This window comes from Abramis brama (assembly GCF_963993115.1).
Source record: "Abramis brama genome assembly, chromosome: 18".
Classification (NCBI taxonomy): Eukaryota; Metazoa; Chordata; class Actinopteri; order Cypriniformes; family Leuciscidae; genus Abramis; species Abramis brama.
The window spans coordinates 36145665-36165664 of NC_139980.1; the positions used below are offsets into that span (position 1 = coordinate 36145665).

The following is a 20000-nucleotide window of genomic DNA, read 5'->3' on the forward strand; positions in this document are numbered from 1 at the left end:
GAAGAGATTTGGTTTGGTTACAACACAAACAAAACCATTAATGAGAGAGAGAGAGAGAGAGAGAGAGAGAGAGAGAGAGAGAGAGAGAGAGAGAGTTAGACATGTCAAGCATCAGTACGACTCCTGTCTAACGCTCCACAGACACTCAGTTAGTGAAACACAGGTTAATGTTGAACTGCTGAAGCGTTAGAGTCGCTCTCCTGTAGTTAGTGCTGCTGTCCATCATCACTCTGACAGCTAGTTAACCGCTAGTTAACCGCACGGGTGTTAGCGCTTGGGACCTACATCTTCTTGAAGAGCTCCTCGATGTCTGTGCGAGGGCAGATCTTCTGTGTGAGGGCGTAGAAGATGTCGAAGGTGAAGGCCGAGTGCTCGATCTCATCGTTCTGGAGGACACAAGACAATCAGCAGGTTAAACAGCAGCTGGAAATCATCTAAAATATATCGGTTTTGTTTTATCGGTTTGGAAGGTTCTTTCAATAGTATTCAGATTAAACTAGTTTTTCAAGAGTTTTTAGATGTCTTTTAGATCCACGGACCCTAATATATGATCATATTCAAGGCAATGATTCATTTTTAAGTCTAAAGACCAAATCTATACAGTGAAAAATAAATATTATAAATGTGTACAATATTATTTGGAAAATATGTTGTTGTTTTTTTATCAACTCATTCTATTGTACTGTCTTTTATTTATTTGTTTATTTGAAATCTATTTATTTTTAATTTAACTTTTATAATTCATTTTAATCTAGTTTTATTATTTATTATATTCATTTATTAGACCATTTTATTTTATTGAAATGTATTTCTCATTTATTTAAAAATTTGTACTTGAATATTTTTTATTTATTTTAAAATGTTTCTTTTCTATTTATTTATTTTAATTATTAAATTAGTTATAAATTAGTTATCTAATCTAAATCTATTTATTAGTTTATTTTTAATTGAACTTTTATCATTCATTTTAATCTATTTTTATTATTTATTTTATTAATTTATTAAAATATTTTATTGAAATATTTATTTCTTTATTTTACTAATTTATTTACAAATTTGTATTTTAATCTATTTGTTTCTATCAATTTATTTATTTTAATCTATTTATTCATTCCTTTTTAATTGAACTTTAATATTATTTATTAAATAATACATTTTTAACTTGAACTTTTATTTTATTCAAACGTATTTTAATCTAATATTATTTATTTATTTAATTCCCTTATTTACAAATTTGTCTTTTAATCCTTTTTATTTATTATAATTTTCTTATTATTATTTATTTTATTTATTATTTACTGTAATCGTCTGATTTATTTATTTCTCGCAGTTTTCTGCCTGGTCTGGATGTGTTCTTCTTCACAATAAGAGCAGGAACAGAAACACACTGATCAGATTAAATCATCAAGCGAGAGATCTGATAGGATGACCTCTGACCTTCCCACTGGGCAGACCGAGTTCCTTCAGCGCCTGGAAGATTCCCTTCTCCGTTTTCCCAGAGCCGAAGGTCCGAGTGATGCTGCGATAGACGAGACCCGTCAGATAAAACACTCCAGAACACAGAGATGACGGGGACAAATCACACACTCACCCTCGAACCGGGATCTTCCCACTGACGTTCGTCACGAAGGAGAGTCTCATCCAACTAGACAGAGACAGAGAGAGACATTTTTTTTATACTCAATGGAGAATATTGCAAGGTATTATCGCTGTTAACTCTTTTGTGTCAGTTTTGAATTCTGAAGTTGTCCTTTTTGTAATTGTAGAGAAACAATCATCATTACGCTATATCTACGTCATTACGCTATTTCTACGTCATTACACTACGTCATTACACTAAGTCATTACACTATTTCTACGTCATTACGCTATTTCTACGTCATTACACTACGTCATTACACTAAGTCATTACACTATTTCTACGTCATTACACTATTTCTACGTCATTACACTACGTCATTACACTAAGTCATTACACTATTTCTACGTCATTACACTATTTCTACGCCATTACACTATTTCTACGTCATTACACTGTTTCTACGCCATTACGCTATTTCTACGTCATTACACTACGTCATTACACTACGTCATTACACTATTTCTACGTCATTACACTATTTCAACGTCATTACACTGTTTCTACGTCATTACACTGTTTCTACGTCATTACACTACGTCATTACACTATTTCTACGTCATTACACTATTTCAACGTCATTACACTGTTTCAACGTCATTACACTGTTTCTACGTCATTACACTACGTCATTACACTATTTCTACGTCATTACACTATTTCTACGTCATTACACTATTTCAACGTCATTACACTGTTTCAACGTCATTACACTGTTTCTACGTCATTACACTACGTCATTACACTATTTCTACGTCATTACACTATTTCAACGTCATTACACTATTTCAACGTCATTACGCTATTTCAACGCCATTACGCTATTTCTACGTCATTACACTACGTCATTACACTATTTCTACGTCATTACACTATTTCTACGTCATTACATTATTTCTACGTCATTAAAATATTTCTATGTCATTATTCTATTTCTACATCATTACACTACGTCATTACACTATTTCTACGTCATTACGCTATTTCTACATCATTACGCTATTTCTATGTCATTATTCTATTTCTACGTCATTACACTGTCATTACACTATTTCTACGCCATTACACTATTTCTACGTCATTACGCTATTTCTACATCATTACACTATTTCTACGTCATTACGCTGTTTCTACGTCTTTGCGCTGTTTCTACGTCATTGCGCTGTTTCTACGTCATTGCGCTGTTTCTACGTCATTACGCTTTTTCTACGTCATTACACTACGTCATTACACTACGTCATTACACTACGTCATTACACTACGTCATTACACTACGTCATTACACTACGTCATTACACTACGTCATTACACTACGTCATTACACTATTTCTACGTCATTACACTGTTTCTACGCCATTACGCTATTTCTACGTCATTACGCTATTTCTACGTCATTACGCTATTACACTGTTTCTACGCCATTACGCTATTTCTACGTCATTACGCTATTTCAACGTCATTACGCTATGTCTACGTCATTACGCTATTTCAGCGTCATTACGCTATTTCTACGTCATTACACTACGTCATTACACTACGTCATTACACTACGTCATTACACTACGTCATTACACTACGTCATTACACTACGTCATTACACTATTTCTACGTCATTACGCTATTTCAACGCCATTACGCTATTTCTACGTCATTACACTACATCATTACACTATTTCTACGTCATTACACTATTTCAACGTCATTACACTATTTCAACGTCATTACACTATTTCAACGTCATTAAACTGTTTCAACGTCATTACACTGTTTCTACGTCATTACACTACGTCATTACACTATTTCTACGTCATTACACTATTTCTACGTCATTACACTATTTCAACGTCATTACACTATTTCAACGTCATTACACTGTTTCTACGTCATTAAAATATTTCTATGTCATTATTCTATTTCAACATCATTACACTACGTCATTACACTATTTCTACGTCATTACGCTATTTCTACATCATTACGCTATTTCTACGTCATTATTCTATTTCTACGTCATTACACTGTCATTACACTATTTCTACGCCATTACACTATTTCTACGTCATTACGCTATTTCTACATCATTACACTATTTCTACGTCATTACGCTGTTTCTAAGTCTTTGCGCTGTTTCTACGTCATTGCGCTGTTTCTACGTCATTGCGCTTTTTCTACGTCATTACACTACGTCATTACACTACGTCATTACACTATTTCTACGTCATTACACTGTTTCTACGCCATTACGCTATTTCTACGTCATTACGCTATTTCTACGTCATTACGCTATTTCTACGTCATTACGCTATTACACTGTTTCTACGCCATTACGCTATTTCTACGTCATTACGCTATTTCAACGTCATTACGCTATTTCAACGTCATTACGCTATTTCTACGTCATTACGCTATGTCTACGTCATTACGCTATTTCAGCGTCATTACGCTATTTCTACGTCATTACACTACGTCATTACACTACGTCATTACACTACGTCATTACACTACGTCATTACACTATTTCTACGTCATTACGCTATTTCTACGTCATTACGCTATTTCTACGTCATTACACTATGTCTACGTCATTACGCTATTTCTACGTCATTACGCTATTTCTACGTCATTACACTATGTCTACGTCATTACGCTATTTCTACGTCATTACACTATGTCTACGTCATTACGCTATTTCTACGTCATTACGCTATTTCTACGTCATTACACTATGTCTACGTCATTACGCTATTTCTACATCATTACACTATTTCTACGTCATTACGCTGTTTCTAAGTCTTTGCGCTGTTTCTACGTCATTGCGCTGTTTCTACGTCATTGCGCTTTTTCTACGTCATTACACTACGTCATTACACTACGTCATTACACTACGTCATTACACTATTTCTACGTCATTACACTATTTCTACGTCATTAAACTGTTTCAACGTCATTACACTGTTTCTACGTCATTACACTACGTCATTACACTATTTCTACGTCATTACACTATTTCTACGTCATTACACTATTTCAACGTCATTACACTATTTCAACGTCATTACACTGTTTCTACGTCATTAAAATATTTCTATGTCATTATTCTATTTCTACATCATTACACTACGTCATTACACTATTTCTACGTCATTACGCTATTTCTACATCATTACGCTATTTCTACGTCATTATTCTATTTCTACGTCATTACACTGTCATTACACTATTTCTACGCCATTACACTATTTCTACGTCATTACGCTATTTCTACATCATTACACTATTTCTACGTCATTACGCTGTTTCTAAGTCTTTGCGCTGTTTCTACGTCATTGCGCTGTTTCTACGTCATTGCGCTTTTTCTACGTCATTACACTACGTCATTACACTACGTCATTACACTACGTCATTACACTATTTCTACGTCATTACACTATTTCTACGTCATTACACTATTTCTACGTCATTACACTGTTTCTACGCCATTACGCTATTTCTACGTCATTACGCTATTTCTACGTCATTACGCTATTACACTGTTTCTACGCCATTACGCTATTTCTACGTCATTACGCTATTTCAACGTCATTACGCTATTTCAACGTCATTACGCTATTTCTACGTCATTACGCTATGTCTACGTCATTACGCTATTTCAGCGTCATTACGCTATTTCTACGTCATTACACTACGTCATTACACTACGTCATTACACTACGTCATTACACTATTTCTACGTCATTACGCTATTTCTACGTCATTACGCTATGTCTACGTCATTACGCTATTTCTACGTCATTACGCTATTTCTACGTCATTACGCTATTTCTACGTCATTACGCTATGTCTACGTCATTACGCTATGTCTACGTCATTACGCTATTTCTACGTCATTACACTATGTCTACGTCATTACACTATGTCTACGTCATTACGCTATTTCTACATCAGTACGTTATTCCAACGTCATTACGCTATTTCTACGTCATTACGCTATTTCTACGTCATTACACTATGTCTACGTCATTACGCTATTTCTACATCAGTACGTTATTCCAACGTCATTACGCTATTTCTACGCCATTACGCTATTTCTGCGTCATTACACTATTTCTACGTCATTACACTATGTCTACGTCATTACGCTATTTCTACGTCATTACACTATGTCTACGTCATTACGCTATTTCTACGTCATTACGCTATTTCTACGTCATTACACTATGTCTACGTCATTACGCTATTTCTACATCAGTACGTTATTCCAACGTCATTACGCTATTTCTACGTCATTACGCTATGTCTACGTCATTACGCTATGTCTACGTCATTACGCTATTTCTACGTCATTACACTATGTCTACGTCATTACACTATGTCTACGTCATTACGCTATTTCTACATCAGTACGTTATTCCAACGTCATTACGCTATTTCTACGTCATTACGCTATTTCTACGTCATTACACTATGTCTACGTCATTACGCTATTTCTACATCAGTACGTTATTCCAACGTCATTACGCTATTTCTACGCCATTACGCTATTTCTGCGTCATTACACTATTTCTACGTCATTACACTATGTCTACGTCATTACGCTATTTCTACGTCATTACACTATGTCTACGTCATTACGCTATTTCTACGTCATTACGCTATTTCTACGTCATTACACTATGTCTACGTCATTACGCTATTTCTACATCAGTACGTTATTCCAACGTCATTACGCTATTTCTACGTCATTACGCTATTTCTACGTCATTACACTATGTCTACGTCATTACGCTATTTCTACATCAGTACGTTATTCCAACGTCATTACGCTATTTCTACGCCATTACGCTATTTCTGCGTCATTACACTATTTCTACGTCATTACACTATGTCTACGTCATTACGCTATTTCTACGTCATTACACTATGTCTACGTCATTACGCTATTTCTACGTCATTACGCTATTTCTACATCAGTACGTTATTCCAACGTCATTACGCTATTTCTACGTCATTACGCTATTTCTACGTCATTACACTATGTCTACATCATTACGCTATTTCTACGTCATTACACTATGTCTACATCATTACGCTATTTCGACGTCATTACGCTATTTCTACATCAGTACGTTATTCCAACGTCATTACGCTATGTCTACGTCATTACACTATTTCTACGTCATTACGCTATTTCTACGTCATTGCACTATTTCTACGTCATTACACTATTTCTACGTCATTACGCTATTTCTACGTCATTACACTATTTCTACGTCATTACGCTATTTCTACATCAGTACGTTATTCCAACGTCATTACTCTATTTATACGTCATTACACTATTTCTACGTCATTACGCTATTTCTACGTCATTACGCTATTTCTACATCAGTACGTTATTCCAACGTCATTTACGCTATTTCTACATCAGTACGTTATTCCAACGTCATTTACGCTATTTCTACATCAGTACGTTATTCCAACGTCATTACGCTATTTCTACATCATTACGCTATTTCTAAGTCATTACGCTATTTCTACGTCATTACGCTATTTCTACGTCATTACTCTATTTCTACGTCATTACGCTATTTCAACGTCATTACGCTATTTCTACGTCATTACTCTATTTCTACGTCATTACGCTATTTCTACGTCATTACTCTATTTCAACGTCATTACGCTATTTCAACGTCATTACACTATTTCTACATCAGTATGTTATTCCAACGTCATTACGCTATTTCTTCGTCATTACTCTATTTCTACGTCATTACGCTATTTCAACGTCATTACGCTATTTCTACATCAGTACGTTATTCCAACGTCATTACTCTATTTATACGTCATTACACTATTTCTACGTCATTACGCTATTTCTACGTCATTACGCTATTTCTACATCAGTACGTTATTCCAACGTCATTTACGCTATTTCTACATCAGTACGTTATTCCAACGTCATTTACGCTATTTCTACATCAGTACGTTATTCCAACGTCATTACGCTATTTCTACATCATTACGCTATTTCTAAGTCATTACGCTATTTCTACGTCATTACGCTATTTCTACGTCATTACTCTATTTCTACGTCATTACGCTATTTCAACGTCATTACGCTATTTCTACGTCATTACTCTATTTCTACGTCATTACGCTATTTCTACGTCATTACTCTATTTCAACGTCATTACGCTATTTCAACGTCATTACACTATTTCTACATCAGTATGTTATTCCAACGTCATTACGCTATTTCTTCGTCATTACTCTATTTCTACGTCATTACGCTATTTCAACGTCATTACGCTATTTCTACGTCATTACTCTATTTCTACGTCATTACTCTATTTCAACGTCATTACGCTATTTCAACGTCATTACGCTATTTCTACATCAGTATGTTATTCCAACGTCATTACGCTATTTCTACATCATTACGTTATTCCAACGTCATTACGCTATTTCTACATCATTACGCTATTTCTACAGTTTCGGTTTTCAATCCGATCAAGTGTTCACATGTTCTCTCGATTGGATTAGAAAAGGAATAAACCACCCCTTTCAATTCGATCGAAATTTCGTTCGGATCGAGCTCAATCGGATCGATTAAGGCGTTTACATGAAGGCTTTTCAGTGCGATTGAGCCGTCAGTCCCATTACTAACAGATTATTTGGTTGCATGTAAACGTAGGCAGTGAGGAGAATCATCATTGTTTGCACTGTAGATCAGATCAAATGAGCTCATATATCTGTGTGGTTCGAGTCTCTCGTGGATCTACTCACTGTTTCTTCAGGCACGTCATCGGACACACGTTATTGGCCTTGAAGTTGTGAATCACGGATTTCAGGCCTTCCATCCACTTCTGCAATCATAAACAAGGAGAAGTTAAAGACGATGAATCAGGAGTCACTCTGAATGATTCATCTCTATTCATCAAACCATTATATCACTATCAGATCTGTGACATGAAACATTAATCCTAATATTAATAACATTAAGTTGGAACTAGATTAAAAAGTTCGTCGAGACAAACTTTAAGTTGGCTTGAGAAAGCTGGACCAGAAAGTTTGAAGAAGTTAAAAGTAGTTTGGAGTTTAAAGTAGTTTCAAGTTTAAATTAGTTTAAAGTTTAAATTAGTTAGAAGTTTAAAATAGTTTCAAGTTAAAATTAGTTTGAAGCTTAAATTAGTTTAAAGTTTAAATTAGTCTAAAGTTTAAATTAGTTTGAAGTTTAAATTAGTTTAAAGTTTAAATTAGTTTAATGTTTAAATTAGTTTAAAGTTTAAAGTATTTTAAAGTTAAAAAGTTGTTGGGGGTTTTCTAGTGGGTTGCTAAGGTGTTCTGGGTGGTTGCTAGGCAGTTGCTAGGGTGTTCTGGGTGGTTGCTAGGCGGTTGCTAGGGTGTTTTTGGTGGTTGCTAGGGTGTTCTGGGTGGTTGCTATGGTGTTGCTAGGTTGTTGCTAGGGTATTCTGTTTGGTTGCTAGGGTGTTCTGGGTGGTTGCTAGGTGGTTGCTAGGGTGTTCTGGGTGGTTGCTAGGGTGTTGCTAAGCGGTTGCTAGGGTATTTTGGGTGGTTGCTAGGGTGTTGCTAGGCGGTTGCTAAGGTATTTTGGGTGATTGCTAGGCGGTTACTAGGGTGTTCTGGGTGGTTGCTAGGCGGTTGCTAGGGTGTTTTAGCGGTTGCTATGGTGTTGCTAGGCGGTTGCTAGGGTGTTCTGGGTGGTTGCTAGGGTGTTGCTAGGCGGTTGCTAGGGTATTCTGGGTGGTTGCTAGGCGGTTACTAGGGTGTTTTGGTGGTTGCTATGGTGTTGCTAGGCGGTTGCTAGGGTATTATGGGTGGTTGCTATGGTGTTGCTAGGGTATTCCAGGTGGTTGCTAGGATGTTGCTAGGTGGTTGCTAGGGTGTTTTGGTGGTTGCTATGGTGTTGCTAGGTGGTTGCTAGGGTGTTCTGGGTGGTTGCTATGATGTTGCTAGGTGGTTGCTAGGGTGTTTTGGTAGTTGCTATGGTGTTGCTAGGGTATTCTGGGTGGTTGCTAGGGTGTTGCTAGGGTGTTCTGGGTGGTTGCTATGGTGTTACTTGGTGGTTGGTAGTTGTCACAGATGGTTACTATGGAGTTTGTATAGTTCTTAGCATGATCTTGGTATGATTTAGCACTTAACTAATCGCTATTAGCATGTAGCTATTCACTGCTAGCATGTGTAGCATGTTGGAAGTGCTGTTTGCTAGCATGAGTCAAAAGAGCCAAACCTCATCTCTATACAATGTTCTGATACAGAGATATAGGTCTTGCAAAATGGTTGCTAGGGTACTCAAGTTTGGTTGCTATGGAGTTGCTTGGGAGCTGGGAGCTTTATACGTACGAAGTTTAAAGTGGTTTGAAGTTTAAATTAGTTTACGAGTTTTTGAGTTTTGAGTTTATAAGTTTAAATGAGTTTAGAGTTTAAGTTTAAATGAGTTTAGAGAGTGTGTGTGTGTATGTGGGTTCACACACACACACACACACACTCAGAGTTTATGAGTTTAGAGTTTATAAGTGTATAAATGGATGAGTTTATAAGTGTACACGTTTTTGAATTTGGTTTGTAAGTTTAAATGAGTTTTGAGTTTATAAGTTTAAATGAGTTTACAGTTTATAAGTTTAAATGAGTTAAAGCTTAAGTTTGAAGTTTAAAGAAGTTTAAAGTTTATATTAGTTTGAAGTTTAATTTAGTTTGAAGTTTAAAGTAGTTTAAAGTTTAAAATAGTTTGAAGTAGATAGATAGATGAGTTGATTAGTTTAATTGAGTCTCAATGGCTTATATATTATATAGAATGGCAGTTTGAATTAGTCTTCAAGGTATTTTGATTTGAATTTTCGTCGGTTGGCCAGTTTGAATCTAGATTTGAATTTTTTAGAACTCCCCAATGTAAGTCAATGGGAGTTTTTCCGAGTTTTGATCGGCAATATTAGGAAAACCGTAAGTCCGATCAGTCTGAAAAGATATAGCAACTCAAGTCAGAATAGTCTGAAGGTCTGAGCCGAGTTTGGAGTATGTAGAGTTAAAGCTCTAGGAGGAGATAGGGGATAAATTTTTAGTAAGAAGAATAATAATAACTAGATGCGAAAGTTCGTCGAGACAAACTTTAAGTTGGCTTGAGAAAGTTTGGACCATAAAGTTTGAAAAAGTTTAAAGTAGTTTAAAGTTTAATTTAGTTTAAAGTGTAAATTAGTTGAAAGTTTAAAATAGTTTGAAGTTTAATTTAGTTTAAAGTTTAAATTAGTTGAAAGTTTAAAATAGTTTGAAGTTTAATTTAGTTTAGTTTAGGGTGTTCTGGGTGGTTGCTATGGTGTTGCTAGGCGGTTGCTAGGGTATTCTGGGTGGTTGCTAGGGTGTTGCTAAGCGGTTGCTAGGGTATTTTGGGTGGTTGCTAGGGTGTTGCTAGGCGGTTGCTAAGGTATTTTGGGTGGTTGCTAGGGTGTTCTGGGTGGTTGCTAGGCGGTTGCTATGGTATTTTGGGTGGTTGCTAGGGTGTTGCTAGGCGGTTGCTAGGGTGTTCTGGGTGGTTGCTATGGTGTTGCTAGACGGTTGCTAAGGTATTTTGGGTGGTTGCTAGGCGGTTCCTAGGGTGTTATGGGTGGTTGCTAGGGTATTCTGGTTGGTTGCTAGGGTGTTATGGGTGGTTGCTAGGCGGTTGCTATGGTGTTTTGGGTGGTTGCTAGGGTGTTGCTAGGCGGTTGCTAAGGTATTTTGGGTGGTTGCTAGGCGGTTACTAGGGTGTTCTGGGTGGTTGCTAGGGTGTTCTGGGTGGTTGCTAGGCGGTTGCTAGGGTGTTTTAGTGGTTTCTATGGTGTTGCTAGGCGGTTGCTAGGGTGTTCTGGGTGGTTGCTATGGTGTTGCTAGGCGGTTGCTAGGGTATTCTGGGTGGTTGCTAGGCGGTTGCTAGGGTGTTCTGGGTGGTTGCTATGCTGTTGCTAGACGGTTGCTAGGGTATTCTGGGTGGTTGCTAGGTGGTTGCTAGGGTGTTTTGGGTGGTTGCTAGGCGGTTGCTAGGGTGTTCTGGGTGGTTGCTATGCGGTTGCTAGGGTGTTCTGGGTGGTTGCTATGGTGTTGCTAGGCGGTTGCTAAGGTATTCTGGGTGGTTGCTAGGCAGTTGCTAGGGTGTTCTGAGTGGTTGCTATGCTGTTGCTAAGGTGTTCTGGGTGGTTGCTAGGCGGTTGCTAGGGTGTTCTGGGTGGTTGCTATGGTGTTGCTAGGCGGTTGCTAGGGTATTCTGGGTGGTTGCTAGGCGGTTGCTAGGGTGTTCTGGGTGGTTGCTATGGTGTTGCTAGGCGGTTGCTAGGGTGTTCTGGGTGGTTGCTATGATGTTGCTAGGCGGTTGCTAAGGTATTCTGGGCGGTTGCTAGGCAGTTGCTAGGGTGTTCTGGGCGGTTGCTATGGTGTTGCTAGGTGGTTGGTAGTTGTCACAGATGGTTACTATGGAGTTTTTATAGAGTCCTTAGCATGATCTTGGTATGATTTAGCACTTAACTAATTGATATTAGCATGTAGCTATTCACTGCTAGCATGTGTAGCATGTTGGAAGTGCTGTTTGCTAGCATGAGTCAAAAGAGCCAAACCTCATCTCTATACGATGTTCTGATACAGAGATATAGGTCTTGCAAAACGGTTGCTAGGGTACTCAAGTTTGGTTGCTATGGAGTTGCTTGGGAGCTTGAAGCTTTAAACTTAAAACGTTTAAAGTGGTTTGAAGTTTAAAGTAGTTTACGAGTTTTGAGTTTACAAGTTTAAATGAGTTTAGAGTTTAAGTTTAAATGAGTTTAGTGTGTGTGTGTGTGTGTGTGTGTGTGTGTGTGTGTGTGTGTGTGTGTGTGTGTTCACACACACACACACACTCAGAGTTTATGAGTTTAGAGTTTATAAGTGTATAAATTGATGAGTTTATAAGTGTAAGAGTTTTTGAGTTTAGAGTTTATAAGTTTTAAATGAGTTTAGAGTTTATAAGTTTAAATGAGTTTAGAGTTTATAAGTTTAAATGAGTTTAAGAGTTCAGAGTTTATTAATTTATGAGTTTAAGAGTTCATAAGTCTATGAATTCATGAGTTTATAAGTTAATTAGTTTATAAGTGTATGAGTTTAGAGTTCATTAGTTTAAATGAGTCTCATTGGCTAATATAGTATATAGAACGGCAGTTTGGTTTAGTCTTCAAGGTATTTTGATTTGAATTTTCGTCGGTTGGTGAGTTTGAATCTAAATTTGAATTTTTTAGAACTCCCCAATGCAAGTCAATGGGAGTTTTTCCGAGTTTTGATCGTCATTTTTAGGAAAACCGTAAGTCCGATCAGTCTGAAAAGATATAGCACACTCGGTCAGATCAGTTTGAGTGTCTGAGCCGAGTTTGGAGTATGTAGAGTTAAAGCTCTAGGACGAGTTTGAGTCAACAGTTTTTAACAGAAGAATAATAATAATAATAAGTTTAAATAGGATTTCAATATGTTGGCTCTCTCAAGCCAACTTAATAATAATAATAAGTTTAAGTACAATATCAGAAAGTTGGCTCTCTCAAGCCAACTTAATAAGAGTCAGTTTGACCAACTGGAGTGGATGAACAACAAATTACTCGTTTCACTAGCTGCGTTTACATGGACACTTATAATCGGATTGACGGCTCAATCGGACTAAAAAACCTTCATGTTCAACCTTCAACCTTCAACCTTCAATATTAGGATTAACCTTAATCGATCCGATTGAGCTCGATCCGAATGAAATTTCGATCGGATTGAAAGGGGTGGTTTATCCCTTTTGTAATCCGATCGAGAGAACATGTAAACACTTGATCGGATTGAAAACCGAAACTGAAAGGACTGTGCATGTGCGATGACGTTAACTAGCGTAATGACGTATGACGCGCGGAACGAGCTGTTCTTCCTGTTTAATAAAGTGTCATATTAAGTTGTTTCCCGTCATTCTAAAATCCTCATTTCACTCGCGCGTCTGTGAAGTGAAGCAGGACAACGTCCCACCAGTGCTTGTTTTGGATTCTCATCCACAGACGACTGGGTTTGGCCGCGGGGAGGGGCATTTTTACTGCGTGATCAATAAGCAGCACGGCAAAACGGTTAATATGCTCTAAATTATGACCAGAGACGAATTAATATTACGTCTGCTGTTTAAAACAAATAAAGAACCAATAGAGGAGAATATTTATGCTCAAAAAGCGGGAAACTGTGTATATTCGTGCAGTGTGCGCATGTCAAAACATCAGATCCGATTTGAAACTTGTGACATATAAACGCGCACATAAACCCGATTACTTTATTGATCAGTCATGTAAACACCTTGTTCGGATTCATCAATCGGATTGATTTCATTCCGATTGTGTCCATGTAAATGTAGCTACTGACTCACTTTGATTCACGAATCACAATATTACCATATTAGTAGATAACTAGTAGATAACACTTTACAAATGGTTCATTAGTTAACATAAATTAACTACCTTAGTGAACATGAACTATGAATGAACAATACTTCTTCAGCACTTATTAATCTTAGGTAATATTAATTTCAACATTTACTAATAAATTACTAAAATCAAAGGTTGTATTTGTTAACATTAGTTAATGCACTGCGAACTAACATGGACAGCTGAATTTTTATTAACTAACATTAACAAATATTAATAAATAATAATAATAAATGTAATAAATGTATTGCTCATTGCTAGTTCATGTTAGTAGATACATTAACTAATGTTACCTTATGAACCTAACAGTAAAGTGTTACCACTGAATATGAGAACATGAGTTGAGGTTAGTTGATGATGTGGTTTAGTGACAGAAGGATGTGTTCTTCCGTCACACGCGTGTGTTGCTCTGACCGGGTCACGCGTGTGTTCCCGTGGCAACCGTTACCTTGGCGGTGTCGGTGTTGTCGGTCACCATGTACATGAAGCTGAGGTTGACCAGGTCCTGTCCGCTGCACACACAGATGATCCGGTCCAGATCCACCTCACTCTTCCCAGAGGCTTCTAGAGATGCCAGCATCTTAGAGTCCTGAGGAGACACACACAACATGAGGAACACACACACACACACAACATGAGGAACACACACAGTCACGCACACACACACTCAACATGAGAAACACACACACACACACACACACACACACACAACATGAGGAACACACACAGTCACACACACACACACACACACTCAACATGAGAAACACATACACATACACACACACACACACACACAACATGAGGAACACACACAGTCACGCACACACACACTCAACATGAGAAACACACACACACACACTCAACATGAGGAACACACACACACACACACAGAACATACAGATGAAAATATGGACTCAACATGATAAGCTGTTAGAATCAGTTCATGACTCCAACTCACAATCACATTCTGACCAACAGATCACTACTGAATCCAGGACACATACACACACACACACACACACTATTTACACAGGCATCAACAGATCACTACTGAATCCAGGACACATACACACACACACACACTATTTATGCAGGCATCAACAGATCACTACTGGAGACACACACACACACTCTCTCTCTCTCACACACACACACACACACACACACACACAACACACACACACACTCCCAGACAGTCACGTTTGTGTCCGATTCATTTCATGATGTTAATCTAATGAGCTCACAGTGAACAAACCTGATCAAAATGAGTGATTAATTTCAATAAAGAGAGATTAAGCTCCACAAACTGATGTTACAGACAAACAACTGATGTGACAAATGATGTTACAGATGAACACACAAAAGTAGTCAGAGGACACACTCTCAAACTCACACACACACACACACAGCGGTGGTCAGAGGTGTGTGTTTGCGGCAGCAACATCACACTCATGGATCGAGTCCCGTATGAAACTGAACACAGTAAACGTGTGTATTAACATGGACAAACATCTCCTCCTGCTTAACAAACAGCAGCTAAAGCAGGTTACAATCAGGTCCTGTAAACATGAGCCGCCCACTGGCCTCACACACACACACTCTCACATGCACACGCACTCACTCACACACTCTCTCTCTCTCTCTCTCTCACACACACACACACAGGCAAACGGTGCGTAAAGTCAGTTCCTGCTGTAACTGCTCCAGACACACACTACACACACACACACACACACACACACACACACACACACAGGTAAACGGTGCGTAAAGTCAGTTCCTGCTGTAACTGCTCCAGACACACACTACACACACACACACACACACACACACACACACAGGTAAACGGTGTGTAAAGTCAGTTCCTGCTGTAACTGCTCCAGACACACACTACACACACACACACACACACACACACACACACAGGTAAACGGTGTGTAAAGTCAGTTCCTGCTGTAACTGCTCCAGACACACACTACACACACACACACACACACACACACAGGTAAACGGTGCGTAAAGTCAGTTCCTGCTGTAACTGCTCCAGACACACACTACACACAGGCGCGGCTGCGAAGCGACACACACCAGTCAATATTTGTCACACACAGAGAATATGAAATATAATCTCTGACTGTCAATAACACTTGAGTGCAGATGTAAAGCAAACACAGTAACAGAGTCTCACTGTTTCTCCGGAACAACGTGAACATCAGCTGATCCAGCACACACACATATTATAATCTAAGAGCAATAAGTTATTGCAATAAGCTAATGTTCTCAATAAAATTCATTCTGAATTATCTCTGAACATTCAAAACATTCAGTCTATTAAATGATTTAAAAAAACAATTCTTAGTTATGAGAACATTAAGTGAACATTCCATTTTATCATTCTTCAAACATTACATTTACATTTAATCATTTAGCAGACGCTTTTATCCAAAGCAACTTACAAATGAGGAGAGCAATAGAAGCTGTTAAACTAACAATAGGACAACAGTATGCAAGTGATGTGACCCTTCCCAGTTCAGCCTAACGCAGTAAATGGAATTAAATTTTTTAATAAATAGATAGAGTAGAAGAGAAAAGAAAAATTATGTGAATGTTACTTTTGAATGTTCTCTGAAACTAGTAACATTTAGAAAACTTTAGATGAACATCCAACTGAATGTTTCTGAAAAAAACGCTCTATGAATGAGATAATGTTTTGTGCTGATGTTTTGAGAACATTATTAAGGACCAGATAACTTTGAATGAATGTTCTATTAACGTTACTGGAAGAACGTTTGTTCATAACCTTGCCAGAAAGTTAGCTAAAGCTCGTAGAATGTTCCCTGTGACGCAGTAGATGATCTGCATGAGGTGCGTTTCTGTCACACGTCACATGATCTTCACACGTCACATGATCTGACTTGTCTGATCGACAGAAACGCACCTCATGCAGATCATCCACTGCGTTACAGTTTCACACGAATGACGGCAGTCGAGTCTTAGTCATTTCTCTATGTCACAAGCCAACCCAGCAAACAGGTCTTTGGCCTGATCAGCCCAGTTTTTGTTGTCTCTTGTGTTTGTGGTTTGTGTGTCTTGTTGGTTTTGTTTGGACAGATCGCCATGTGCTCCGCTGTCATTGTAGCATTCACCTCGCCCTCTTGTCATGTTATTAATCATTATCATTCACCGTGCTCACCTGTCATCGGTTAGCCTTTCTCATTATCTCCACTATTTATTCCTTGTGTGTTCACTGTCTTGTGCCAGATTGTTATGCATGTACACTTACACTTATGTTACGCTAGTCTTGTCAAGTTTAATCATGTTTGTGTCCTGTTTCCAGGCTCAAGCTGTTGGCAGTCAGGATGGCCTTGGGTGAGTTGGCTGGAGGGGAAGAACAGCCCTTCTTGGTCTGGACGGATCATAAGAACCTCAAGTACGTCCGTTCAGCCAGGAGGTTGAGCTCACGCCAGGCTCGATTGGCACTCTTCTTTGGCCAGTTTAACTTCACTCTTTCGGACTTGTCCGGGGTCCAAGAATGTTAAGCCCAATGCCCTCTCTGGTCTGTTCGAGGCACCCGGTGAGGAGGCGCCGGTTGAAGCCATCCTTCCTAAGGGGGTGGTGGTAGAGTCCCTCTCCTGGGACATCGAGAGGCGAGAGGAGGTTAGTCAAAGCCATCCTTCCTAAGGGGGTGCTGATAGAGTCCCTCTCCTGGGACATCGAGAGGAGGCTAGTGGTAGAGTCCCTCTCCTGGGACATTGAGAGGTGAGAGGAGGCTAGTCGAAGCCATCCTTCCTAAGGGGGTGCTGATAGAGTCCCTCTCCTGGGACATCGAGAGGTGAGAGGAGGCTAGTGGTAGAGTCCCTCTCCTGGGACATTGAAAGGCGAGAGGAGGCTAGTCGAGGCCATCCTTCCTAAGGGGGTGGTGGTAGAGTCCCTCTCCTGGGACATTGAGAGGCGAGAGGAGGCTAGTCGAGGCCATCCTTCCTAAGGGGGTGGTGGTAGAGTCCCTCTCCTGGGACATCGAGAGACGAGAGGAGGCTAGTGGTAGAGTCCCTCTCCTGGGACATCGAGAGGTAAGCGGAGGCTAGTCGAAGCCATCCTTCCTAAGGGGGTGGTGGTAGAGTCCCTCTCCTGGGACATCGAGAGACGAGAGGAGGCTAGTGGTAGAGTCCCTCTCCTGGGACATCGAGAGACGAGAGGAGGCTAGTGGTAGAGTCCCTCTCCTGGGACATCGAGAGGTAAGCGGAGGCTAGTCGAAGCCATCCTTCCTAAGGGGGTGGAGGTAGGGTCCCTCTCCTGGGACATCGAGAGGCGAGAGGAGGCTAGTCGAAGCCATCCTTCCTAAGGGGGTGGTGGTAGAGTCCCTCTCCTGGGACATCGAGAGGTAAGCGGAGGCTAGTCGAAGCCATCCTTCCTAAGAGGGTGGTGGTAGAGTCCCTCTCCTGGGACATCGAGAGACGAGAGGAGGCTAGTGGTAGAGTCCCTCTCCTGGGACATCGAGAGACGAGAGGAGGCTAGTGGTAGAGTCCCTCTCCTGGGACATCGAGAGGTAAGCGGAGGCTAGTCGAAGCCATCCTTCCTAAGGGGGTGGTGGTAGAGTCCCTCTCCTGGGACATCTAGAGCCGAGAGGAGGTTAGTCGAAGCCATCCTTCCTAAGGGGGTGGTGGTAGGGTCCTCCTGGGACATTGAGAGGCGAGAAGAGGCCGGTCGAAGCCATCGTTCCTAAGGGGGTGGTGGTAGGGTCCCTCCTGGGACATCGAGAGGCATGAGGAGGAGGCCGGTCGAGGGGTGGAAGCGTCTGACTCTGTCTAAACCCGTTTCCTTCACAGGAACCCGACGCAACGGTCCCCTGGAGGAGAGCTGGGGTGGTCCTGGCCCGGACTTCTAGACGAACCAAGGCAGTAGCCAATCGACATCGGATCTCCCCACTTCACTATGTGTGTGGTTTGTCTACCAAGGACCTGCCTTTCAGGGTAACCTCTCGGAAATTGGCTCCAAGGTTCAATGGCCCATACCGAATCACCAAGGTTCTGAGTTCGGTGGTTATTAGGGTCATTTTTCCTCATAGTCTTGGTCAGATGCCGGGGCTGGGGCTTCCAGTATCCGGTGGACTGGGAGGGCTATGGTCCGGAGGAGAGGAGCTGGATTCAGGCTCGGGACATCTTGGATCAGATGTTGGTGGAGGACTTCCGCTGGCGCCAGCAAGCAGTTTGTGGTTTGTGTGTCCTTGTTGTCTTGGTGCACATGGTTTTGTTTTGACAGATCACCATGTGCTCCGCTCTCATTGAGGCATTCACCTTGCCCTCTTGTCATTCTATTAATCATTATCGTTCACCGTGCTCACCTCAGACCACAAGTTCAATTTCAATGCGTGATTCAATCAGGCTACAGCATTTCGGAGAAAAAGGAGTTTTCCCAAAGCGTCATTTACAACGCAATACAAGCAAACAGTATCGATAGGGAACTGGCCACTTTGACTGTGCAGAGAACATTCAGAATTAAAGTTCGTAACTTAATGGGAATTTAAGCAAAATATTCTTGGAACATAAGAGATTTTTAATGATGTTTTAGAACTCTAGAATGTCTGAACATCATCTGTACTGTCAATCCCATAATGCCCCTTCTTCATCACAATAACCCTAACTCTGACTAACGTTCACGTTCAACTAACTTAACTAAATTCTTTAGTATGTCAGACACTTTCAAGAGTGTAACTATATCCCAGTTTTATCCCATCAGCAGCGAATCATGATCAACTCATCTGAACGATTCAGTGTTTGTTTGCAGGATTCACTTCAATCGATCAAGAATCAGACGTCTTTACCTTCGGCACGACTGCGGGACGAATGCTGTTGATCAGAGAACATTCCAGCAGCTGCCCTTCCTAGGACACACACACACACACACACACACAC

The 20000-nt window shown here is 39.8% G+C and overlaps 1 protein-coding gene across 8 annotated transcripts in view; it reads right to left on the bottom strand.

Annotated features, from left to right (window-relative positions):
• plcb4b (phospholipase C, beta 4b) overlaps positions 1 to 20000 on the bottom strand; it is a 103518-nt gene that overhangs the window by 50896 nt on the left and 32622 nt on the right. For all 8 annotated transcript variants that reach the window (XR_014603330.1, XM_084090225.1, XM_084090221.1 and 5 more), the window contains 6 exons: positions 19910 to 19969; positions 14537 to 14677; positions 8426 to 8505; positions 1592 to 1645; positions 1438 to 1519; positions 286 to 386 (listed from right to left, as the gene is read on the bottom strand). Coding sequence is in view for 7 of the 8 variants with exons in the window: in XM_084090225.1 (XP_083946351.1) it covers positions 286 to 386; positions 1438 to 1519; positions 1592 to 1645; positions 8426 to 8505; positions 14537 to 14677; positions 19910 to 19969 (518 nt within the window). In the remaining variant the exon portion in view is untranslated. The remainder of the gene's footprint in view (positions 1 to 285; positions 387 to 1437; positions 1520 to 1591; positions 1646 to 8425; positions 8506 to 14536; positions 14678 to 19909; positions 19970 to 20000) is intronic.